The following is a 26,440-nucleotide window of genomic DNA, read 5'->3' as shown; positions in this document are numbered from 1 at the left end:
ATTTGTAAATATAGATTTTATTAAATATTTAATTTTCACTTTGCATATAAATCTGTCAAAAATTGAACAAAATTTCTAATTAATAATCGATGAGAAATTCCTTAGAAACAATAATAAAAAGACTAGCTTGTAAATAATTCATAATAATTATTATTTTTAGTAATTAATTAGTTAACAGTAATAAAATTATTAATAATAATAACAATATGTAATAGAATTTTGAAATAATTATCAAGAAAAAAAGATTACAAATGGAAACAAAAAATAAAAATTTCTCATTAAAAAGTCGAAATTAAATTGATTTCTCCTCTTGAAGTAAAATATAATGACAAGTTTGAAACAAAATGGAAATTTGATACGTATATGGCTTCTTCATTAAATTAATGAAAACGGAAGTAAAAGGGAATGTATTGATTTTATTCGAGTTCAAGAAAGGAATACATGTGCAGAAGCGAGTTTGCCAGAAATAATTATATTCATTTCATATATTTTTTTTTCCTTGAAAAAAAGAAAAATTCCCCTCTTTTTATAAAATAGCGAAATAAATTATCAAAATTACAAAAAAAGAAAACATTCACCTGAAAAGAGTAAATAATTATTGTAAAATTAGCAAAAAATATTATTTATTTATATTTAATTAGTAAACGAATATTCTCAAAATTATAGTGTTTACGACAAAATTGATTCACTTTTAGTAAATAAATATACGATATTTTGTGTACGTGGAAAAAAATGGTCTAAAAGTAATTAGAATATTTTTTTTTTTTTTGCAAATATCAATATCTTTTAATATCGTCATTGCGTGAACAAGCGTGGAAGGGAGAGGGCAAAAAGAAAGAAAAAAGAGCATTTACCGGGGATAAAGGACATGAGAAGGGGAAAAGCTCATCCTGGAGGGGTTTTCAACCCGAAAAATAAAAAAAATAAGGGGTGAAGGAAGGATTGGAAAAAAATTACAAACGAGTAGTGGTACTTTTTTTTATTTCTCTAATGAGGTAGAGAAAGAAAAATTAATTCTTTCCCAATTTTCTATTAAATTACTATTTTAATTATTATTATGCAAATTAGTGGAAATATTACCGCGAATTTCTAGTCGAGTCAAAGTCTAGCTTCTAGTTTCCGGAAAATTCGAAAAAAAATCAAGATTTGCGTCGAATTATATATAGAAAAGAAATAGAGATCAATTTAATTTCCTCGTTATTCTCTTTTTTCTTCTACGTTACTAGTTTTCTACAACAATGGAGAAAAGTAAATAAACAAACCGTAAGAACAAAAAAATATCCGCATCTTATTTTTGCCCTCTTCCGGAATTGAAATAAATGGAAAAAAAAGAAGTATAAGAAAATTATACTTGTTCTCTCTGAAAGTGGTATGAAGAAGTTGAATCCTTGAGAAATGAGAAGCAAAAGCAAGCAAAGTGAAGCAAAAGTTCTTGTTCTTTAAATGCCTTTTCTTTTCTGGTAAAATTACCTTTGTAATATAACCTCAAAAAGCAGGCAGGCAGGCAACAGCAGCCAGCAAGTGCTTGCTCTCTGTTTAAAAAGAAATGGTGGGGATAAATCGGGTGTGCGAAAATGTGAAAGTGAGGGTCGAAGGGGGCAGCTGTTTTCTATAAGGTGGGGGGGTAGAGTGAGAAATAAGGGGAAATTTTCAAGCAGCAGCGACGACGGGGAAATAATACACGAACACGAAGGCAGAGTAGTTGCAAGTGACGGCGGCCACGCCGAAGAAGCGCGAGTGCGAGCACACATCGTTTATAGAAAACGTTAATGTCGAATTTCCGCGCTGATTATTGTGTTAAATTTGATAATATCAGTGAGTGACTCCCGTTAAAACCCGGCTTTTTCACAGCTGGTGAAAATGGCGTCCGACGAGGAAGTTGACGAAAATTATGCGGGTAAGTCGTGGGTATTTTCCAAGGAGATGAGTGAGAGAGAGAAGAGCGGGTAAACTATGCCGGAAAGTTGGCCCGCACGCAGGACGCGCGCTTTTTGTATGATGGCTGCCATGTCAATTGGTCCCGTGCAATTTTTCGTCACCACTTGCCCACGATAATAAATGAAGGGGGAAATTTTTTCCTATTTTCATCAACTTTTTTCCCTTAAAATTCATGCATTGTCAATGTTTGGAAGTGGAAAATGATTTTTAAATACATTTCATTGTAATTTGGGGAAAATTTTAGGGTTAACTTTTCTTTCCTTTCATTTGTTATATAGACAAAATTATGTATAAGTCATTTAATTTGACGAGTAGGCAAATTATTAAAATGAGTCATTGATTGCACAACTAGACAAAAAGTTGATTTTGTTATTTGTTTTTTAGCCGGATGAAAATGTCAAGAAGCTTATTCGTTTTTTGCTTCACGTGTTTATCGATATTCAAAATTCTTTGTCTCTACGTGGAAATTCTTTGGGAAATGTTTAATTGATGGAAATGAAATTAGTATTTGGAAAAGAAAGTTTCTTTTCTACTCTTTAGGGACAATTATTGTCGTATTTTGTTTTTGAGCAACGAAAGAAAAATTTCTGAAAAAAGGGACAAATTTCGGTGAATTAAAAAGAAAAATTAGAATGAAAAATAGAGAAGGTACTCGGCGTTCAGCCATCTGGTAGCGTTGTGTACGTTTCATTTATTAAGCATTACTTTTGTATTTGTATATTATACGAATTCTTATTCCTTCGCCGGTTATAGATGTATAATGCAAGATTTGTTTCTTCTTTGAATAGAACTGAATTCTTTTTCTTTTTGTTTCAATTTTCGTTAATTTGAAAGGATGGGGAAAAAATTTTCTATCAATTGAACGATATAATGATAAGATTATGAGTAGAGCGTTAAAAGATAGGTATCGAGAGTGCGGTATGCCCTTCCAAAGAAAATGGCGGCCGCACACTCTCACAAAGCATTCACTGTTGAGCGGATTAGTTCTTGAGAGACAATTTTTCATGTTTACGTAAATTATTCTCCCTCGTCAGACGATCGGCGTCCTTTCGCTTTTCATTCAATGGAATTTCCATCGAATCTGATGAATTTTGGCGGTTTTTTTTTCGAATTTTGACAATTTTTTCACGAAATTCGACCTAATTCCATCTTTTATAGGTGTCTACGTAATTCATAAATAATTCTATGAATAAAAATTGTATTCGGTATATGTAGTGGATATATTTTCTGCATCTATATTGTACTGTACTCTTTTCATTTATACAGAAGCGACGCGAGAGACTTTTACCCTTTTAACTTTGAAGAAACTAATTTTTAACTTTTCTTTTTGTTTTATATATTTATAAGGGGAAAAAGTACTTTTTTTTCTCTTTTGGTTGAATTCTCTCTTCTTTGAATTTTTCCTCGAGTCGATGTTTATTTTTAACTTTTTAGTGATGAAATATTTCGGAATTTATAATTATAAAATAAAATACTTGGTTTGCTGAATGTCATGCGAGGAAAATCTCTCATCGAAAGATTGTAAATTATTGACAATCTTTCAATGGAAGATTTTCGAAATTATTTTCTTTAGAGTAATCTTTCTTCGGTGGGTAATTTTTTTGTTTATTTTCAGGAGAAGATGATTTAGAGGAATCAAGTGGACCAGTGGCTAAGGTTGGACAACAAATTGACGGTTCTTCCGATGCCGAAGAATCTCAACGACAGGTAAATGTTGTACATTTTGTTCGTTTTCTCTTTGGAATGAAATAATTTTTTTTCTGCTGAAATGACATGTTTTTTTTTTGCTTAAAGGAGGAAGATGACGATTATGAGCCGGAAGAGCGAAAAAAGAAGAAAGGAAAGAAGCGAAAAGCGAGGAGTGAAGACAAGAAGGGCAAGAAGAAAAAGAAAAAGAAAAAATCCGACTCTGGCGACGTAAGTGAAATTTTGTTTCAAGTTTTTCCAATTTTCTTTTTTATTCTTATTAGTTATTTATTTATTTATTTATTTTGCAGGAGAGCGATTTCGGCGGAGGAGACAATGCAGACGTGGCGGGTGATGACAGCGATTTTGCTAGTAATCAAAAGAGCAGGAAATCATCATCGAGAAAATCGTCGAGCCACAATACTTCATCGGCTGCTCAAAGTCAAGAGCCATCAACGGGAATGCCGACAATCGATGAAGTTTGCAATACATTTGACTTGACTGACGTACATATCGATTATTCGGATGCTGATTTTCAAAATTTAACCACGTACAAACTGTTTCAACAGCACGTTAGGCCTCATTTAATAAAAGAAAATCCCAAAGTACCAATGTCGAAGCTTATGATGTTGGTAGCCGCTAAATGGAGAGATTTCTCCGAAATGAATCCGCACACACAGCCGGAAGTTGAAGTGTCGTCTGGTAATTTAGAGGAGGAATGCAAACCAACAAGATCGAGTCGTGGAGCAGTGGCACAAGAGCCAGATGACGATGATGAGGACGAGGAGGACAGTGAATTTTATAAGCGAAAATCACGAGGATCACGCGCCCGAAAGGGGAAAAAGGCGTCGAAAGTTCCCACTCTCAAGATTAAACTTGGAAAACGCAAACGAGCCAGTTCTGTAAGTATTTAAAAAAACAAGACTAACTAGGTCCGTAAATCCCGTAAAGGTCCGTAAATTTCTTGATTTACGTAGAAGTCCGTAGAAGTCAGTTTTTTTTAAATCTCCATAGAGATAGTAATTTGATTTAGAAAAGACGAAAAGTTCGTAAATTGTACGATATAATTTGGAGAAATTTAGAGAAATTACAAATGATTGCAGAAATTCAATTATTTACATAAAATTCTTGGCAAAATTTCAATTATTTTCAAAATTTTTCCTCAATTCAATGATTTTTAATATCAACTATTTTAATAAAATTTTGCAAAATAATTCAATTATTTAAAAAAAAATACATAAAATTTCACGCAAACCTTTAATTATTTTCATAAAATAATAACAATTTCACAGGAATTCAATTATTAACAAATTTTTTTTATAAATTTCTTCGCAATTATTCAATTATTTTCATAAATAATATCATTTTTACAGGGATTCAATTATTTTCATAAATAATATTTTTACAGTGATTCAATTATTTTTATAAATAATAAAACTAAGAGCTGAATTTCAATTATTTTTAATACAATTTTAATGAAATGCCTCAAAAAGTGTTATTATTCTTTAAACTTTTATTAAAATTCATCGAAAGAATTCAATTATTTAAAAATTTGTTGATAAAATTCTTTATGAAAATTCACTTATTCAATAAATTATTTGTTCTTATTTAAATAATTGAATTCTAGTAGAATTTTCTAATAAAAATTATTTCAAAAATGAATATCACTTAAAATTTTAGATTATAATTGAATATTAAAAGCTATTAGCGTGAATTTTTAGAAATAATTGAATTTTGAAAAGGTTTCATATTAAAATCATTGAAAATTATAATTTTTTATACTTTTAACAAACAATTTTGTAGAGGAATTAATTTTTTTGAAAAAGTTTATTTCAATTTTGGAAAAATTACAAATGATTGCAGAAATTCGATTATTTACAAAAGTAATAAAATTATCGCAGACCTTCAATTATTTACAAAAATTTTTAAAAATTCTCTTCAAAATTTCAATTATCTTTAGAAATAATTAGAATTCTTCTCCGAAATTCAATTATTTACAAAAATTTTAATAAAATTCTTGGCAAAATTTCAATTATTTTCAAAAATTTTCCTCTGTTCAATGATTTTTAATATCTACTATTTTAATAAAATTTTCTAAAAGAATTGAATTATTTAAAAAAAAATTTATAAAATTCTATGAAAACTTTTAATTATTTTCATAAATAATAAAATTTTTACAGGGATTTAATGTTTTTCGTAAATAATAAAATTTTTACTGAGATTCAATTCTTTTCGTAAATAATAAAATTCTTTTTAGTAATTCAATTATTTTCATAGATAATAAAACTCATTGCAGAATTCCAATTATTTTTAATACAATTTTAATCGAATTCCTCGAAAAATGTAATTATTCTTAAAAATTTTATTAAAATTCGTCAAAAGAATTCAATTATTTAAAAATTTATTGATAAAATTCTTTATGAGAATTCAATTTTAATAAATGTGGACGTCCGCATGAAAAGGGACCACTTTGTCGGTTCTAGATTCCGAGATATTCGCAATTTACTAATTTTGAAGAAAAATATCGAAATTTTTTTTATCTTTTTTTCTTAATCTACAGGGTCTACCACGTCGATTCATGCAGTTTTTATTAATTTATTGACACTCTAAGTATTTTATTTCGTTGTTAGAAAAAAAAAATGAAAAGGGACCACTTTGTCGGAAATCTGTTATTTTTTCATTGTTTCAAAACGAAGGGAGGGAAAAATTCGAAACCTATTGATTTTCAATCTTAAGGGTGTACTAGACTTAAAACAACTCTTATCTGAATAACTTCCCAGAAGAGCCGGAGAAATTCGCATTACAATTTTTAATTTCGTGTTTTTAGAAATGAAATTTTTAATTTTTTCTAAGATTTTTTATAATAAAGTCGCTTAAAAAATTTTTTTGGTTACTTTTCTTTTCTTTGCTTGAAATAACTCTAAAAAATAACACCGAACCTTTAAATTCGTTAAATATTCCACTTTATTAATTAATAACCGTATTTTTAGAAAAGGGACCACTTTGTCGGAAATCTGTTATTTTTTCATTGTTTCAAAACGAAGGGAGGGAAAAATTTTAAACCTATTGATTTTCAATCTTAAGGGTGTACTAGACTTAAAACAACTATTATCTGAATAACTTCCCAGAAGAACCACAGATATTCATATTACAATCTTTGAATTCGTTTTTCTGGAAATGACGTATTTGATACTCCAAACTTTAAAATTCTGTAACTCATCGAATTTTTCACCAAAAAGGTTGTAAGACCACTCAAAATTTTCCAAATTTTGTCAGGAATTCGCCCATATAGATAAGTCCAATAGTGCCAAAGTGGTCCCTTTTCATGCGGACGTCCACAAATATGCAAATATTCAATTAATTTTTTTTGTATTTAAATAATTGAATTCTAGTAGAATTTCCTAATAAAAATTGTTTGAAAAATGAATTTCAGTTAAAATTTTAGATCATTGAAAATTGAAAGTAATTTAGAGTGAATTTTTAAAAATAATTGAATTTTGAAATTAATATTTTTGTAAAAGTTTAATTGCAGATTTTTTTTATATTATCTGAAGTTTTTATTTTCTAATATTTATTTAATTGAAGAATTTACGAATAATTGAAATTTCGTAAAATAAAATATTGTAAACAAATGGATTTGAAAATTGTCAATGAACTTTTTCGAAAATTATTAAAAATAATTGATTTAAAAAAGAATTTTATTTAAAAATTCTTGAAAATAATAATTGAATTGGTGATTTTATCACTCGGTCTATAAAACACGAAGAAATCTATTTCTTCATGTTTTATAGTTATGAAAAATTTAGTTTATAGTTTTAAGTAAAATGTTATGTTATTTGACTCGGATTGATTATAATTATTTTAATTATTACTTGATTTATTTTTTTCTTCAATTAGGATGAGGAAATTGAGAACGCAAGTGCGGGATCTTTGCGCGACTCTGACATGGAATTTGAGCAGATGATCGCGGATGATGAGCCAGCGACGGAGGGCAGCACAAAGGGCGCCGAGGAGGCGAGTGTCGACCCACCGGCCGATCCGCCAGTTCGTAGAAAGGCGAAGACAAAGATTGGCAATAAGAGCAAAAAGAAAAAGAAGACGAAAACAACGTCGAAATTCCCGGATGGAGAGGCAGGTCTCCAGGTAGAGTTAAGCTGCTTATGGCTTGTGCGTTCGTTGCTGATTCAGAAATTTTTCGCTATTTTTTCATGATAATGATGATAATAATAAAAAATAATTGTCTCTCTATTATCATATCTTTTGAAAATTATCAATAGAAGTCAGAAATTTTGAAAAGCTTCTTGCTTTTACTAATTCTTTTTTATCTCTTACTCTCTAGCAATTTGAAAATTGCATGAAATGAAGTAAAACGAATAAATAAAAGATGTAAAGATAAAGATAATGGAACGAAAAGATAAAAAAAGAAGATTTTTACAAGAAGATGTAAAGAAAATAGGAAGAAAATTTAGAGTTGAAAATAGAAGGTAAACGTAAAGTTAAAGAAAATATAAAGACGAAGATGGAAAAATATAGAATAAAATTTCATTTCTCGGTAAATTCGATTATAAAAAGAAAATACAAAAATGAATAACAAACGAAAGAACGCATATCCTTTGTTGCTTAGCTCTGCCTTAAATTTTATCACTTTTTTAATTACAACCACATTTGCAAACTGAAAAATTAATTTTCAGTTTTGTACATTATGGTATATTTCCAATATTGAGATTTTGCTCCAAAATAACCGATATGTTTTGTTCTGTTCTTTTTTTTGGTTCTTTTTCTGCAGACTGATCATCAGGATTATTGCGAGGTCTGTCAACAAGGCGGTGAGATTATTCTCTGCGACACTTGTCCAAGGGCTTACCATCTTGTTTGTCTTGAACCCGAATTGGAGGAAACTCCCGAGGGAAAATGGAGCTGTCCCCATTGCGAAGGAGAAGGTAATTTCAATTTTTTTTTTATTCTATTTAGAAAAAACAAAACCTGTAGAAATAATGTATAGCAAGTGTAAAATATTTTCCGTTGTGTACACTTGTTTTTTTTTTAGAATTTTTTTTTTGTGATTGTACGAAAATTTTTAATTTTGATTTTTTTTATGTCTGATCATAATTACCTATATTTTTGATCGTGTTTTACTAATTGTATTTTTTCTATAATTGAAATCGCGAAGAAGTTACTTTAAATTATTAAATATTATTGATTTGGCGGAGAATTTTAGTTAAAAATTCAAATATAATTTATTATTAATACTCGCTTTTTGTTAAAATCGTTTTATCAATTATTTTTATTAAAAGAGTTAAAGTTGTCGTTTTAATTCAATTTCAAAAATTGTTGAATATTTGAATTCATATTGAGAAAAATATACTGATGTATATTTCAATTATTCAAGTATTAAATAATTTTATTGAAACTAAAAAATTTGATTTTTATTTTAAGCTTTCATGCAATCTTTTAATCTTATCAAAAACCTTTTCTTTAGAAATATTTATTATCTATATATGTAAATATGTATTTTAATTATTCTAGAATTAATTTATTTTATTAAAACTCTAAAAAATTCGTTTTTAAAAATTTTTATTTCAAATTGTTTTAATAATAGAATTGAATTTTTGATACCTACTATATAATTGAAAATTTTTCATTAATTTACATTTTCATAAATTATTTTTTTTAAACTAAAAAATTCATTTTTAAAAAATTGGATTTCAAATTGTTTTAAAAATAGAATATTATGTTTGATATTATATAATTGAAAATTTTTCAAATTATTGAAATTTTGTAAAATTGAAAAAATATTATTGAGTTTTTTTTAACTTGCAATTTATCTTTTGAATTCTTGAAAATACAGAATTGGAAAATTCACAAAGAATTTGTAATTTTAGAAAATTTTATTGAAAAAATTAATGTTTTTAAAACTTTTGTTAAAATTGTTGAAAATCTATATTTTGAAGAATATTATTTATATTATGTATTTAAAATATTCGAGTATCAAACAAATAATTTTATTTAAACTCCAAAAAATATGATTTTTAAAAAAAAAATTATTTCTAATAATTTTGAAAAGAGAATTGAATTTTTATAAGTACAGTGGAAACTGTTGGAATGCAACTCGATTTTCTAAATTTTATTATAGTAAATAATCATTAAAAAATTGTATTATAATTTAATTTTGTAATATTTTTACAATATTCTTACTGTATTTAATTTGAAAATTTTCAAGTAAAAGAAATATTGTAAAATTAAAAATAATTGTATTTTTTGAAGAATTTTACTTCAATTTTACACAAAAAATTTTAATTTAAACACTGTCTAGATTTTTTATTTTCAATTTTAATTCAATTTTTTAAAAATAATTGTATTTTTAAATATATTTAATTGAAAAATTTCCAAACCTTTGAACTTCATAATTTGAAAAACAATTGTAATTCTTTCAAGAATTGTATTAACTTTTTTTGAAAATAATTGAATTTTCAAAGATTTTTAATTTAAATATTCCAGTATTTTTACTGTAAATTCTAATTCAATTTTTTAAAGATTGAAAAGTTAACCTATCAACATCGTTAAAATTTTTAAAATTTATGAAAGTTTTTGGTAAAAATCAAACAACATCTTCTCGATATATGAATTTATTAAAAACAATGAAATATTTCAAAGAAAATTATTAAAAATCTATTTTTTTTTATTATATTACGATGTTATTTTGTTTGGATTTGTAATTTTAGTGAGATCTTATTTTGTTTTATTTGTTCTCTATTTTTTTTATTGTTTTTATTGTTGTTATATTGCAAATGAGAATAAAAAATTAAAATTCTTTCTGAAAATCTGTGAAAAGAGAAACAAAAGGAAAGAAAAAAAAAAGATAAAATCAAATTTTTGTGACAATCCTGACTAAAAAAATTGTTTCAATTTATAAAAATTATTTTCCTAGATTAGTTTTAAAAGTTTAAAACATTTTCTAATTTTCCTTTCCCCTTTTTTTGTCAAACAGGTGCAGCGGAAGATGACGACGAACACATGGAATTCTGTCGCGTTTGCAAGGACGGCGGTGAATTATTGTGTTGTGACAGTTGCACAAGTGCGTATCACATTCATTGTCTGAATCCCCCACTATCAGAAATACCTGATGGCGATTGGAAATGTCCACGTTGTTCCTGTCCACCGATTTATGGTAAGGTGCAAAAAATTCTCACCTGGAAATGGAAGGAATGCACCGAAACACCATCCGAGGAGCCATCGACAAGTAAAGCAGCGCCAAAAGTTCACAAAACACGTGAATATTTCGTGAAATGGTCAGAAATGTCCTACTGGCATTGCGATTGGATATCCGAATTACAACTCGACGTATTCCATCCTCTCATGTTTAGAAATTACATTCGAAAATATGACATGGACGAACCGCCGAAACTCGAGGAACCATTGGACGAGAGCGATACACGTTACAAGCGACTTCAAAATCAAGAGGGACAAAATCAACGTGAAGAATTCAATCTCGAGGAGCGTTACTACAGGTACGGAGTACGTCCCGAATGGTTGATTGTCCATCGTGTCATCAATCATCGATTGCAGAGAGACGGTCGCGCGACTTACTTGGTCAAGTGGCGTGAATTGGGTTACGATCAAGCGACATGGGAGGAGGACAGCGACGATATTCCCGGTCTGAAGCAAGCAGTGGAGTATTATTTGGATCTTAGAAACGCAATTTGCGGCGATGGTTCTTCATCGTCGCGGAAGGGAAAGAAGGGCAAGGGAAAGAAGTCAAAGACACGGGAGATTATCGACGACGAGGAGAAGGCACCGAAACGTTATACACCACCGCCCGATAAGCCGACAACGGATCTGAAGAAGAAATACGAACGACAACCGGATTATCTCGATCAAACTGGAATGCAACTTCATCACTATCAACTCGAGGGTTTGAATTGGTTGAGGTACTCCTGGGGTCAGGGAATCGACACAATTCTTGCCGATGAAATGGGTCTCGGTAAAACGATCCAAACAATCACATTCCTCTATTCTTTGTATAAGGAAGGACATTGTAAGGGACCTTTTCTAGTTTCCGTTCCCCTATCGACAATCATTAACTGGGAACGTGAATTTGAGACCTGGGCTCCTGATTTCTACTGTGTCACATATGTCGGCGATAAGGACAGTCGTATCGTAATTCGTGAGAATGAATTGGCTTTTGAGGAGAACGCTACTCGAGGGGGGAGAGCGACGAAAATTCGTTCGGCGAACATTAAGTTCAATGTACTGCTGACGAGTTATGAATTAATTTCGATAGACTCGGCGTGCTTGGGTTCGATCGATTGGGCAGTGCTGGTTGTTGACGAGGCGCATCGTTTGAAATCGAATCAGTCGAAGTTCTTCCGACTCCTAGCCTCTTATAATATTGCCTATAAATTATTGTTGACCGGTACACCATTGCAGAATAATTTGGAGGAATTGTTTCATCTTTTGAATTTCCTGTGTCGGGATAAATTCAACGATTTGTCCGCTTTTCAGAATGAGTTCGCCGATATTTCGAAGGAGGAGCAGGTGAAGAAGCTACATGAGATGTTGGGACCTCACATGCTGAGGAGATTGAAGGCAGATGTGTTGAAGAATATGCCGAGTAAATCGGAATTCATTGTGAGAGTTGAATTATCGCCGATGCAGAAGAAATATTACAAGTATATTTTGACGAGAAACTATGAGGCATTGAATCCAAAGGGTGGGGGACAGCAGGTGTCGTTGTTGAATATTATGATGGATTTGAAGAAGTGTTGTAATCATCCGTACTTGTTTCCGGCAGCGTCGCAGGAGGCGCCTACGGGACCGAATGGAAATTATGAGACGTCGGCGTTGATAAAGGCGGCGGGGAAACTTGTTTTGTTGAGTAGAATGTTGACGAAGTTGCGTGTCGATGGACATAGAGTGCTGATATTCTCGCAGATGACGAAAATGTTGGATATTCTTGAGGATTATTTGGAGGGCGAGGGTTATAAGTATGAGAGGATTGATGGTAATATTACTGGTACACAGAGACAAGAGGCTATAGATAGATTTAATGCTCCTGGTGCACAGCAGTTTGTATTCCTGCTCTCGACACGTGCCGGAGGTCTAGGAATCAATTTAGCAACAGCTGACACTGTGATAATTTACGATTCCGATTGGAATCCGCATAATGACATTCAAGCGTTTAGCAGAGCTCATAGAATTGGTCAGGCGAATAAGGTGATGATCTATCGATTTGTCACGAGGAATTCGGTTGAGGAACGTGTCACGCAAGTTGCTAAGCGTAAAATGATGTTGACCCATTTGGTGGTGAGACCGGGAATGGGAGGAAAGGGTACGAACTTCAGCAAGCAGGAATTGGATGATATTCTGCGATTTGGTACCGAGGAGCTGTTCAAGGAAGAGGAGGGAAAGGAGGATGAGGCTATTCATTATGATGACAAGGCGGTGGCGGAACTTTTGGACAGGAGTAAGGAGGGTATTGAGCAGAAGGAGAACTGGGCCAATGAGTACTTAAGCTCGTTCAAGGTCGCCTCGTACGTGACGAAGGAGGGAGAGACGGAGGAAGAGGCCGACACGGAGATCATCAAGCAAGAGGCTGAGAATACTGATCCGGCTTACTGGATTAAATTACTGAGGCATCATTACGAGCAGCAGCAGGAGGACATCGCGAGAACTCTAGGAAAGGGAAAACGTGTTCGTAAACAAGTGAATTATAACGACGGAGGCGTCACTGGGGATCAGGGAGCGAGAGATGATCAACCCTGGCAGGAGAATCTTTCCGATTATAACAGCGACTTTAGTGCACAGAGTGACGATGATAAGGAGGACGATGACTTTGATGAGAAGGGCGAGGGCGATTTACTCTCACGTCGCAGTAGGCGTCGCCTCGAGAGGCGTGACGAGAAAGATCGTCCACTGCCTCCACTTCTTGCTCGGGTCAATGGAAACATCGAGGTTCTTGGATTCAATGCGAGGCAGAGGAAGGCTTTTCTCAATGCAATCATGCGTTATGGAATGCCGCCGCAGGACGCTTTCAATTCGCAGTGGTTGGTGCGGGATTTGCGTGGGAAATCTGAGAAGAACTTCAAAGCCTACGTCTCGTTATTTATGCGTCATCTCTGTGAACCAGGTGCTGATAATGCGGAAACATTCGCTGACGGGGTACCACGTGAGGGTCTCAGTCGTCAACACGTTTTGACCAGAATTGGTGTCATGTCACTGATTAGAAAGAAAGTTCAGGAATTCGAACACATTAACGGTTATTATTCAATGCCGGAAATGATAAGAAAACCAGTGGAACCGGTGAAAAATGTAGAGTCTAGTGATGCCACGGCTGCTGCTGCAACTTCTGCTGCCACAGGAACAAGTAGCACCAGTGCAACTCCCGCCACTTCGAATGCGCCAAGTCCAAGTCCGGCTGCAACTCCAACGCCAAATAATGCCACGCCGGTTGTTAATAATGACACGAAAATGGAAACAGAGACAAAGGACGCCAAGGATGAGGCTAACGATAAAAAGGTATAATGATTGTTGATTTTCTTTTTAATTTTTGCTATTTCTATTCCTATTCGTTTATTTGCTAACGTTGTTCGCTATTTGCTAGCCGTATTCGTTATTTATTCGCTGAATTTCCTCTTTTTTCCAAAAATTTTAGTCGGCTGAAACGAAGGACGTGAAGGAGGAGGACAAGGAAAGTAAGGAATCGAAGGAAGATGATGCGACATCAGCCGAGAAGGATAAGGAAAAAGAGAAGGAAAAGGAGAAAGAAGGTGCGGACGTAAAGAAAGAGGGTGAAGACACAGCAATGGATACGAATGAAAATGATAAGGACAAGGAGAAGGAGAAATCAGAGGGTGTTAAGGATGAAAAATCGCCAGCTAAGCCGGAAGAAAAGACGGAGAATGCTGATGCTAAACCCAAAACGGAAACAGAGGAAGATGTCGTTATTGTGAAAGACGATGAAGAAGAGGGCGAAAAGAAAGACGTACGTATTTCAAAATCTTTACAACAAATTGGAAATATATTTTAAACAATTTATTTGTTATTTCAAATTTATTTGAAAATTATTTCGAAAATAGTATTTTTTTTTATTTATTTGATTTATTAAATTTATTTGTAAATGGAAAAAAGTTCTTCATTTGAGAAAAAATGTAACAAATGTATTCATCTTCGTTTTTTAGGAGAAAGACACTAAAGAGAAGGAAACAAAAGAAGCTGAAGCGGAAGTGAAGCCGAAACGTAAATTCATGTTCAATATTGCCGACGGTGGATTCACAGAATTACATACATTGTGGTTGAATGAAGAAAAAGCTGCTGTACCTGGACGAGAATACGAGATCTGGCATCGAAGACACGATTATTGGCTTCTTGCCGGAATCGTCACGCACGGCTACGGTCGTTGGCAAGATATTCAAAATGATATTAGGTAAGTTGATCCAAATTAATGAGAGGTTTAATTAAATTTGTTTCTTAAATAAATATTTGACTTTCCGGTAAAAGAAATAGAAAAAAAAAATACAAAAAGCCGCTTCAATAAAAATTGATTAGTAAATACTTATTATAATATGTATAAACAGGGCTCGAACAAGATCCATAAATTTGCTTGAAGTCTGTAAAAGTCAGTTTTTTTTAAAAAAAAAAGGTCCATAAAATCCGTAATTTGACTTAAAAAGAATCAGGGTTCCTACAGAATCTGGAAATCATGGAAAAGAACTAGAATTTTTAAAAGTTTCTAAATTTTTCCTGTTTACAATTTGTTCTCTTGAATAGAAATTCAAATAATAAAAAAGCTAAATGGCATAAAAGAGAAGAAAAAATGTTGAATTTTAAGAAATTCGGATTTTTGAATTTTCGATAATTTTAGATTTTTTACCAAAGAGTCGAGACTATTTAATAAATAAAGTATTTTCCAAGAGCACAAAAATAATAAAGCTAAATCCTATAAAAGAGAGGGGAAAATATTGATTTTTTAAAAAAATAGGCTTTTTGAATTTTTGATAATTTTAGATTTTTTACCAAAGGGTGGAGACTATTAAATAAGTAAAGTATTTTCCAAAAGCCCAAAAATAATAAAGTAAATCCCATAAAAGAGAGGAAAAAATGTTGAATTTTAAGAAATTCGGATTTTTTAATTTTTGATCATTTTAGATAATTTTAGATTTTTTACCAAAGAGTGGTAACTATTAATTAAGTAAAGTATTTTTCAAGAGCCCAAAAATAATGAAGTAAATCCCATAAAAGAGAGAAAAAAAGGTTGAATTTTAAGAAATTCGGATTTTTGAATTTTTGATCATTTTCGATAATTTTCGATAATTTTAGATTGAATTTTTAGAAATAATTGAATTTTGAAATTAATTTTTATAAAAAAGTTTACTTGAATTTTTTTCTCTATTATTTGGAGTTTTAATTTTGTAATATATATTTAATTGAAGAATTTACGAAAAGTTGAAATTTCGTAAAATTGAATATTGTAAACAAATGGATTTGAAAATTGTCAAAGAACTTTTTCGAAAATTATTAAAAATAATCGATTTAAAGAAGAATTTTAATTAAAAATTCTTGAAAATATTAATTAAATTGATGATTTTATCACTAGAAATCGATCACTCCGAGTCGAAGACTCGGAGTTATCGATATCTTCAAGTTTTATATTTATGAAAAATTTAGTTTGTAGTTTTAAGCAAAATGTTTTCTTATTTGACTCGGACTGTTTATATTTGTGTTAGTAATTGGTCCGTAATTTTTCATTTTTGGTCCGTAAAGTCTGTATTTTTAAATACTTTCACTGGTTCGAGCCCTGTTGATAAATATAAATGCTTGTTATATTACGATGTTATTTTGTTTGGATTAATAAATGTTAATGTTTATAAATGTTTGTTGTTACAATTTTAATTAAAATATAATTTGTAGAGAATAGGTTTTTCCAGACTTGGAGAATTAAATATTTACTTTGTTTATTTTGACAGATTCGCGATTATCAATGAGCCCTTCAAGATGGATGTTGGCAAAGGCAATTTCCTCGAAATAAAGAATAAATTCCTTGCCAGACGATTCAAACTTTTAGAGCAAGCTTTGGTTATTGAAGAACAACTCAGAAGAGCTGCGTATTTGAACTTGACACAGGATCCAAATCATCCGGCGATGAGTTTGAATGCAAGGTTCGCTGAGGTTGAATGTCTTGCCGAGTCACATCAGCATCTCAGCAAGGAGAGTCTTGCTGGTAATAAGCCCGCAAACGCCGTTCTTCATAAGGTTCGTTGAAAAAAACCAAATTTAAAAAATATTAATTATTTTTAATAAGATTTGACGAACAAAAAACGTTTGTCATCGCCACTAAAGGTGATAATAAAATTTGATAGCGATTTTTTTAAATTTTGCTTATTGGATTCTTTTTTTTAAACACAGGTGCTAAATCAATTGGAGGAATTGCTCTCTGACATGAAGTCAGATGTGAGTCGATTGCCAGCAACTTTGGCGAGAATTCCACCAGTTGCTCAACGTCTCCAAATGTCGGAGCGTTCAATTTTGAGTCGTTTAGCTGCAACGGCTCCAGGCGGCAGTAATACACAATCCGGACAAGCGGCATTATTGGCTCAACAATTCCCAGCTGGCTTCCCCAGTGGACAATTGCCAGCCTCATTTGCTGGTGCAGCTAATTTTGGTAATTTTAGGCCAAATTACGCTGTTCCTGGTCAAGCACCACAAGGTTTCACGGGTAAGGGACAATTTTATCGATTTTTTAAAAATTAAACAACTTGAACAATAAATTAGAGATAGAAAATAGTAAGCAAAAATTAAACGCAAAGAAAAAGTAATCAGACTTCGCACTCGATAATTAATTTTAAAAAAGTAGCTTTCAAAGTAAAAAAAGTAGAGTAGCATAAACAGAAGTGGGCCACCCGCCGTTTTTGGTTTTGCAAGTGACATATCTGTCAACCGAATTTTCTTGTTGTTGTTATCAACAGAAGGTCATTGAAGTGTGCGACGTACAATTGTTTTCTCCAGCCATTAGTGCCAAAAATCATCTACTTTTTCCTTTTTTTTCATTATTATAAAAATTATCGTTGTTTACATAAGTGATTCGTCGAATACAATCGGGTAAGTAGCCTTTATTATAGTATCAGACCTAACTTTAAAAAATTTAAAAAGACTGTTGCATATTGTCGCGAGGTGCAGGGCTCGAAGTAGGTCCGTAAATCCTGAAAAAGTCCGTAACTTTGCTCCAAGTCCGTAAAAGTCCGTTTTTTTTTTGAAAAAAAGGTCCGTAAAGTCCGTAATTTCATTCAAAAAGGATGAGAAGTTCGTAAATTGTACGATATAATTTTGAGAATGTTAGAGAAGTTACAAATGATTGCAGAAATTCAATTATTTTTAAAAGTAATAAAATTCTTCGCAAAAATTCAATTATGTTCAAAATTTTTTAACAAGTCTCGTCAAAATTTCAATTATCTTTAGAAATATTAAAATTCTTCTCCGAAATTCAATTATTTTCAAAAAATCTAAAAACATTGTCAACATCTCAATTATTTTTATAAATAAATAGCAAAATTCTTCTACAAAATTCAATTATTTTCAAAAATTTTAATAAAATTCATTAAAAAATTTCAATTATTTTCGAAAGTAATAATATTCTTCGCAAAAATTATATATTGTTCAATATCTACTATTTTCATAAACTTTACCAAAAGAATTTAATTATTTAAAAAAAAATTTAATAAAATTCTACAAAAACTTTTAATTATTTTCAAAAAATAATAAAAATTTGAAAGGAATTTCATTATTAACAAATTTCTTTTATAAATGTTATCGCAATCATTCAACTATTTTCATAAATAATAAAATTTTTAAGGGGATTCAATTATTTTCGTAAATAATAAAATTCTTATTAGGAATTCAATTATTTTCAATAGAATTTTAATCGAATTCCTCGAAGAAATTCTTAAAAATTTTATTAAAATTCGTCCAAAGAATTAAATTATTTAAAAATTTGATGATAAAATTTTTAATAGGAATTGAATTCCAAGAAACATTCAATTATTGAATAAATTATTTATTTTTGTATTTAAATAATTGAATTCCCGTAGAATTTTCTCTTAAACATTGATTTAAAAATAGATTTCAGTTAAAATCTTAGATTATAATAATTGAATTCTTTCGAAGAACTTCATTAAAATTTTAAAAATAATTGAATTTTATCGAGACATTTTTTTTAAAATTGTCTTAAAAATAATAATCGAATTTCTACCAAGAAAAGTTTTATCAAAACTTTTTAAAATGTTTGAATTTCTGTTAAAATTCTGATATTTTTGAAAATAATTGAATTCTTGCAAAGAATTTTATTAAGACTTTTGAAAATAATTGAATCTCTGCAAAGATTTTTATTATTTTACGAAAATATTTAAATTCTTGCGAAAAATTTTATTAAAATTTCTGAAAGTAATTTAAGATCTGCTAAGAATTTTGTTATTTTTAATTTATGCCAAGAATTTTATTAAAATTTTTAAAAATAATTGAATTCCTGTTAATTTTTTACAAGAATTTAATTATTTTTGAAAATTTTAATTTAAATTCTTCGCAAGAATTCAATTATTTTCATAAATAATAAAATTCAATGCAGAATTTCAATTATTTTTAATACAATTTTAATAGAATTTCTCGATAAATGTAATTATTCTTAAAAATTTGATTAAAATTCGTTAATAGAATTCAATTATTTGAAAATTTGTTGATAACGATTTTTTATGGGAATTTGTATTTTAAGAAACGTTCAATTAAATAATTGAATTTTAGTAGAATTTTCAAATAAAAATTGATTTTTACTTTATAAAAATTTATTCCAGTTAAAATTTTAGATAATAATTGAATATTAAAAGCAATACCTATAGCGCGAATTTTAAAAAATAATTGAATTTTGTAATTAATTTTTTTGTAAAAGTTTAATTGAGTTTTTTAATATTATTTTTAGTTTCAATTTTCTAATATTTATTTAATTAAAGAATTTACGAATAATTGAAATTTCGTAAAATTGAATATTGCGTAAAGAAATGAATTTGAAAATTGTCAAAGAACTTTTTCGAAAATTATTAAAAATAATCGATATAAAGAAGAATTTTAGATAGAAATTCTTAAAAATAATAATTGAAGTGATAATGATTTTAATTATTATAAATTATTTTTATTAATAATTATTATTAATTATTATAAAACATGAAAAATTGAATTTCTAGTTTTAAGTAAAATGTTCTCTTATTTTATTCGGCCTGATTCTATTTTTGTCAGTTTGTCCGTAATTTTTAATTTTTGGTCCTTAAAGTCCGTATTTTTAAATACTTTCACTGCTTCGAGCCCTGTTCTCGTGAAATTACGCTTGTGGACAGAAGTGGGCCACTGCATTGACGTTCCGTTTCGACATGTAGTGATTTTGTATAAACCAATGAAGTGGTTTTATGAATTAATTTGAATATTTTAGCAATCATGCCACCAAGAAAGGGTAAGCCGACTGGCTATGAAGCCGTTGACTGCGACAAATTACTTCATTGTATAAAACAAATGAAAATTAATAAAATGTCGGAACGCACTGCTTGTGCTGCTGCCGGTATGAGCCGATCAACTTTTCAACGTCAGCTGAAACGCCTTGTTACCGAGTTTGAGGATTTTGCAAAGGCCACTGATGAAGAATTGTTGGATTTCCTCAAAGGAAGACCAAGACACGGTGGAAAAACGGTAGATATTTTTTTTATGAGACTTTTATTTTTTTTTTGGTTTATTTTTTAATTCATTTTTCATTATTTCTGATTAAATTTGTTTGCTTATTTTACAGATCTTGACTGATGTTCAAGAAAAAAATCTTGCCCAATACATCATTGAATGTGCGAAAATCAATAATGGTCTCACCATCGATGACGTGTGCAAGTTGGCGTTGCAATTTGCACAAAAAGTTGAAGCTGATTATCCATCCAATTGGGATGATGCCGGAAAAGCTACCAGAGATTGGTATTACGCTTTTGTGAAACGTCATGGTACCCCTTTGATTGAATGTTTGGTTTTGGAAAAAGAGCCGGCTAGGCCTAAAGAGGTCAGCTCTGTTGCATCTACGTCTCATTCAACTGGATGAAATCGGTCCACTTCGTCATGTCACCCCGAAGAAAAAATCGAACTGAGGACGAAAACCAAAACGGTAACGTCATCATCAAAAGAAGATCGTGACTTTTGTTTGATTTGCACTTAATTAATGGCACATAAAATGACAAGGAAGAATTCAATCGAGTGCAAGCGATTTTACGTGTCAAAATTGTAACTGTTATAGATGTAACCGACAAGGAATAACTTTACGGTCTTTTCATTACATTTTTTTTACTTTTTTTTGTGTATATTTGAGGCAATATAATACACAGTATTAGAAATAAAACTTGGTTTTACAAAATTATTTATTGAAAATATTAATCATTTAACATAAACAATCATACAGGGTGGCCACTTTTTTCATAAAACGAAATTCACGGTCATTTCCCGGTCATAAAGAATAACTCTGAAAATAAATTATTCCATGAATAATTGAAAAAATTCCCTGATTTTTAGACAAAAATTTTGACTTTTTCCCAAACCCCAAAAATATTTTAATTTACTTTAAAAATAATTGAAACTCCAAAAATCCTTTAAACTCGAATAGTTTTTAAGAATTGCTACTTTAACTTATTAAAAATTATTTTCAAAATTTCAATTCAATTATTTTCTAGAAATTTTAACTAAAATATTTCTAAAATTCACTTGTTTACAAGACAATTTCATGAAATTTTGAATAATTTGAAAGTTTTTCAATTAAATATTAGGTATATATATATATATTTAAAAATATAACTAATTTGAAAAAAAATGTGAATAAAAATGTTTCAAAAAACTAACTTATTCAAAATTTTTAATTAAAATCTTTTTACTATTTTTGAAAATAATTCAATTCTTTATAAGAATTTTATAAAAATTGTTTTAAATAATTAATTTGTTCGAAATATAATAAATATTATGAAAATTTTATTTTAAATAATTGAATTCTTGTGAAAACTTTATTTGTGAAAATAATTGAATTTTTCCATTTTTCAAAAATAATTCATTTCCTGAGAAGAATATTATTATTTATGAAAAATTTTATTAAAATATTTAAAAAGATTTGAATTTCTGTAAAAAATGTTGTTATTTTTGAAAATAATTGAATTCTTTTTAAGAATTTCATAAAAATTGTTTTAAATAATTAATTTGTTCGAAATATAATAAATATTATGTACATTTTATTTTAAATAATTGAATTCATGTGAAAATAATTCAATTTTTCAAAAATAATTGAATTCTTGAGAAGAATTTTATTATTTCTAAAAATAATTGAATTCTTGCAAAAAATTTTATTAAAATGTTTAAAAAGAATTGAATTTCTGTGGAAATTTTTGTTATTTTTGAAAATAATTGAATTCTTTATAAGAATTTTATAAAAATTGTTTTAAACAATTTTTTTGTAATATAGTAAATATTATGCAAATTTTATTTTAAATAATTGAATTCTTGTGAAAATAATTGAATTTTTCAATTTTTCAAAAATAAATTCCTGAGAAGAATTTTATTATTTATGATGAAAATAATTGAATTATTGCGAAAAATTTTATTGAAATGTTTAAAAAGAATTAAATTTCTGTTAAAAATTTAGTTATTTTTAAAAATAATTGAATTCTTTATAAGAATTTCATAAAAATTGTTTTAAATAATTAATTTGTTCGAAATATAATAAATATGATGAACATTTTATTTTAAATAATTGAATTCTTGTGAAAATAATTCAATTTTTCAAAAGTAATTGAATTTTTGAGAAGAATTTTATTATTTCTAAAAATAATTGAATTGCAATGCGAAAAATTTTATTAAAATGTTTAAAAAGAATTGAATTTCTGTGAAAATTTTTGTTATTTTTGAAAATAATTGACTTCTTTATAAGAATTTTATAAAAAATTGTTTTAAACAATTTTTTCGTAATATAGTAAATATTATGGAAATTTTATTTTAAATAATTGAATTCTTGTGGAAATAATTGAATTTTTCAATTTTTCAAAAATAAATTCCTGAGAAGAATTTTATTATTTATGATGAAAATAATTGAATTATTGCGAAAAATTTTATTAAAATGTTTAAAAAGAATTAAATTTCTGTTAAAAATTTAGTTATTTTTGAAAATAATTTAATTCTTTATAAGAATTTTATAAAAATTGTTTTAAATAATTAATTTGTTCGAAATATAATAAATATTATGAAAATTTTATTTTAAATAATTATTTAATTTATTTATAATTATTCAAATAATTGAATTTATTTAAAATAGTATTAAAAATAATTGAAATTCTTCGATGAGTTTTATTATTTATGGAAATAATTGAATTCTTGCTTAGAATTTAATCAAAAATTTTTTTAAAAAATAAATTGAATTTCCATAAAAGTAGTGTGAATTCTCAAAAAAACAGAAATAGTAGGTTTTAGTATCTGAAATTTTAAAAAAGTGCCCAAATAGTAGCATAACATGAAAAAGTGGTAAATAATAGGTTTTAGTAGATGAGTGCGAAGCCTGCGTAATTGAAAAAAAGTAAATAAATAAAATTAGTGAGAATAAAAAATAATTCGAGAATCGAGAAGTGAAGGAAAAAATTAACAATTGTTTTGTTTGTAGCTTGAACTTATTTATCGGAGCAGCAGCAGCAGCAGCTCAAGAGAGGAAAACTCAATGGCGCAGACGACATTCCCACCTGAATAAAATGCGCTGTAATATTATTTTTCGTAAATTACAATTTCTAGCTGAATTTTCACTAGATAAGGATCTAAGGTTAATTAAGCAAAAAAAAATAATAATTAATAATAATAAATCGCTAAATATAATATCGTATGCTAAGAAAAGGAAGGAATCACATACATTTCTTGTATTTATTATGTGTACATTCGTCGTCCGAGAATAACGTGATTATCATGTTTTTGTTTTTTTGTATCGGATTTAAAGGCGGGTTCGTTAAAATGCAGGTCACCTTTTGTTTTTTTTTTATAATCGAGAGGATCGCGATTTTTTTTTATATCCTTTTGGACATTCGACGTCTGCATTATAATTCATAATTCTAACTATAGCAACAATTTATAATTAAGAAACATTTTTACTTAAATTTATTTAAGAAAAACTCGCACATTTATATTCGTTGGGACTTGTCAGTTAAATGAATTAATAATTGATTTTTATTGATAATATAATTTATTTGTCGATTTTTCAAATAGCAGGTTTTTTCTTTTACTCATTTTTCGTTAATTAATTAATTAATAAATAAATAATTCATTGCCATTTTATGGCAAAAATAGAAAAAGTTTACGATACTTGTTTATATGTTATTTAAAAAAAAAGAAAAAATGCCTTGAATAATTTTTAATTAAGACTGATGCTTAATTAAAGTATCGAATCAAATTTTTTATATTTAAAAAAAAAATACCTGCAACAAAACGAAGAAAGCACAGTTTTTTTTGTGCTCTAAAAATTTTTTTAAACAAGTGTCGAGAATGGATATTAAAAAGAAACACACACACACTACACACTCACATATACACAAAAAAAATGGGATTTTTTTTTAAACTTGATGTGTGCTCTATGAAACGAGAGCAAAAGAAAATTTTGGAATAGAAATAAGTTTTTAAAAATCTTCTTTTTTTGGAGAGGATTTTAGCTTGCATTTGTGAGAGAGCATCACTATTAGTGTTTTTATTTTGTTTTTTAAAAAACTGGACGAGAGAATGTTGGGCGAAAAAGAAAACTACAATCAAGTACATTTGATTAATAAAATATAGTAAACACAGGTAAAGAAAAAAATAAAATAAAAAAAAAAAAGTTTGGAGACAATTTTCAAATGCTTATTAAGGCGCAAATTATTTCTCTGTAATATGTAAAGTTTAATATAAAAAAAAAATGGTAAAGGGGATTTTTTATGACATTTCTATTTACACCTCTTTCGAATGACTATCATTCATTAAATATTTGTTCTTGAGCAAAATGCAGCGATATTCGTACATGTATCTAGATTATTCGGTGCGCTCTGACTTAATTTTTATTTCACATCTACCAAACTCTGTACATACACAATGTGTTGCACTGGAAACTCTGAAATATAAATGTTAAACTGAAAATAATGCTTTTATATTTTCAAAACCCTAAGTAGAAATGTTTTTTTAATAGCAAAATTTATAAGAAAATTATTATAAAACAAGAAGAAATCGATCACTCCGAGTCTTCGACTCGGAGTGCTCGTTTTCTTCATGTTTTATAATAATTAATGACGAGTGATAAAATTATTTTACATTAAAAAAAAAATATTGTTACTCTGACTTCTTCAAAATTAATTTTATCATTTCAATTTAATTATTATTTTCTAGAAATTTTAACTAAAATTCTTTTTTAAACAAAAAAAATTCACTCTATAATGCTTTTAATATTCAATTATTATCTAAATTATTTTTTTTAAATACTAACATAATTCTTTGAAGCAATTCAATTATTTTCGAAAATTTTAATAAAATTCTTCGCAAGAAATCAATTTATTCTGCGATGTGTTTTATTATTTGTGAAAAAAAATTGAATCCCTAAGAAGAATTTTATTATTTTTAAAAAATATTTAATTTTTGCGAAAAATATTATTACTTTTAAAAATAATTTAATTTCTGCAATAATTTTTAATTTTATTAAATTAATTAAATTTCTATGAATATTTTGATTAAAATTTTTAAATGTATTTGAATTTCGGAGAAGAATTTTATTATTTATAAAAATAATTTAAATTTTGAAGAGAATTTTTTAAAATTATTTAACATTATAATTGAATTCCTGAAAAGAATTTTATAAAAAAAATTTTAAATAATTGAATTTCTGTGAAATTTTTTATTATTTTAGAAACTAATTGAATGTTTCTTCAGAATTTTATCAAAAAGTTGTGAAAATAATTGAATTCTTTTGGGAATTTTTATTAAAATAAAAAAAGAAACATTTTTGAAAATAATTAAAATTTTGCCATGAATTTTATTAAAAGTTTTAAAAATAATTGAATCCCTTTAAAAAATTGAAGAACAATTTTATTATTTATGAAAATAATTGAATTATTGCGAAGAAATTGATGAAAAATTTATAAATAATAGAATTCCTGTGGGATTTTTATTATTTATGAAAATAATTTAATATATGAGTAGAATTTTATTAAAATTTTATTTTAAATAATTGATTTATTTTGGTAAACTTTATTAAAATAATTATTAAATATTATTAAATTGAGGAAAATTTTTGAAAATAATTGAAATTTTGTCAAGAATTTTATTGAGATTTTTGAAAATCATTGAATTTTGGAGAAGAATTTTACTTTTGTTAAAGATAAATGAAATTTTGACCAGAATTTTGTATTAAATATTCGAACATAATTGAATTTCTGCGAAGAATTTTATTACTTTTGAAAATAATTGAATTTCTGTAATAATTTCTAACTTCTCCAAAATTCAATTTCCTTTAGTTTTTTGAACTAAAATTCTTCTGTAAATCCATTATTTTTTACTAATTAATTAAATAAATATTATTAAATTTAACTAATTTCAGAAGAATTTAAATTATTAAAATTTGCACGTGAAAAAACATTGACAGTAAACAAACATCAAGAAAAATAAGAGCAAATTATAAATTAAAAATTTCTCTTAATAATAATTGATAGTAAATAAAAATAAAAGAATAAAAATAACATTAGAGATAAATATAAAATTAAAAAAGTTTATGAAAAAATAG

At 28.1% G+C, this 26,440-nt stretch overlaps 2 protein-coding genes across 3 annotated transcripts; both read left to right on the top strand.

Moving 5' to 3' along the window:
- Positions 1 to 1,681: 1,681 nt before the first annotated feature.
- LOC122502899 (chromodomain-helicase-DNA-binding protein Mi-2 homolog) lies at positions 1,682 to 24,807 on the top strand. Of its 2 annotated transcripts, none has more exons than XM_043613224.1 (12): positions 1,682 to 1,897; positions 3,554 to 3,645; positions 3,733 to 3,855; positions 3,936 to 4,526; positions 7,522 to 7,755; positions 8,411 to 8,564; positions 10,613 to 14,139; positions 14,276 to 14,605; positions 14,802 to 15,046; positions 16,587 to 16,872; positions 17,026 to 17,335; positions 23,321 to 24,807. In XM_043613224.1, the coding sequence occupies exons 1-12, from the start codon at positions 1,861 to 1,863 to the stop codon at positions 23,323 to 23,325; spliced, it is 5,934 nt and encodes a 1,977-aa protein (XP_043469159.1). In that variant the 5' UTR covers positions 1,682 to 1,860; the 3' UTR covers positions 23,326 to 24,807. The 2 variants fall into 2 exon arrangements, with proteins under 2 accessions (XP_043469159.1, XP_043469158.1); XM_043613223.1 differs by having other exon boundaries at positions 1,705 to 1,897; positions 3,554 to 3,651.
- LOC122502900 lies at positions 19,861 to 20,995 on the top strand. The gene is made up of 2 exons (XM_043613225.1): positions 19,861 to 20,343; positions 20,441 to 20,995. Exons 1-2 carry the CDS (start codon positions 20,095 to 20,097, stop codon positions 20,732 to 20,734), a joined length of 543 nt encoding a protein of 180 aa, XP_043469160.1. The 5' UTR covers positions 19,861 to 20,094; the 3' UTR covers positions 20,735 to 20,995.
- Positions 24,808 to 26,440: the final 1,633 nt, after the last annotated feature.

This window comes from Leptopilina heterotoma, unplaced genomic scaffold (assembly GCF_015476425.1).
Source record: "Leptopilina heterotoma isolate Lh14 unplaced genomic scaffold, ASM1547642v1 Lhet_24, whole genome shotgun sequence".
In the NCBI taxonomy this organism is placed as follows: domain Eukaryota; kingdom Metazoa; phylum Arthropoda; class Insecta; order Hymenoptera; family Figitidae; genus Leptopilina; species Leptopilina heterotoma.
This window is presented reverse-complemented; position numbering and strand designations above follow the sequence as displayed.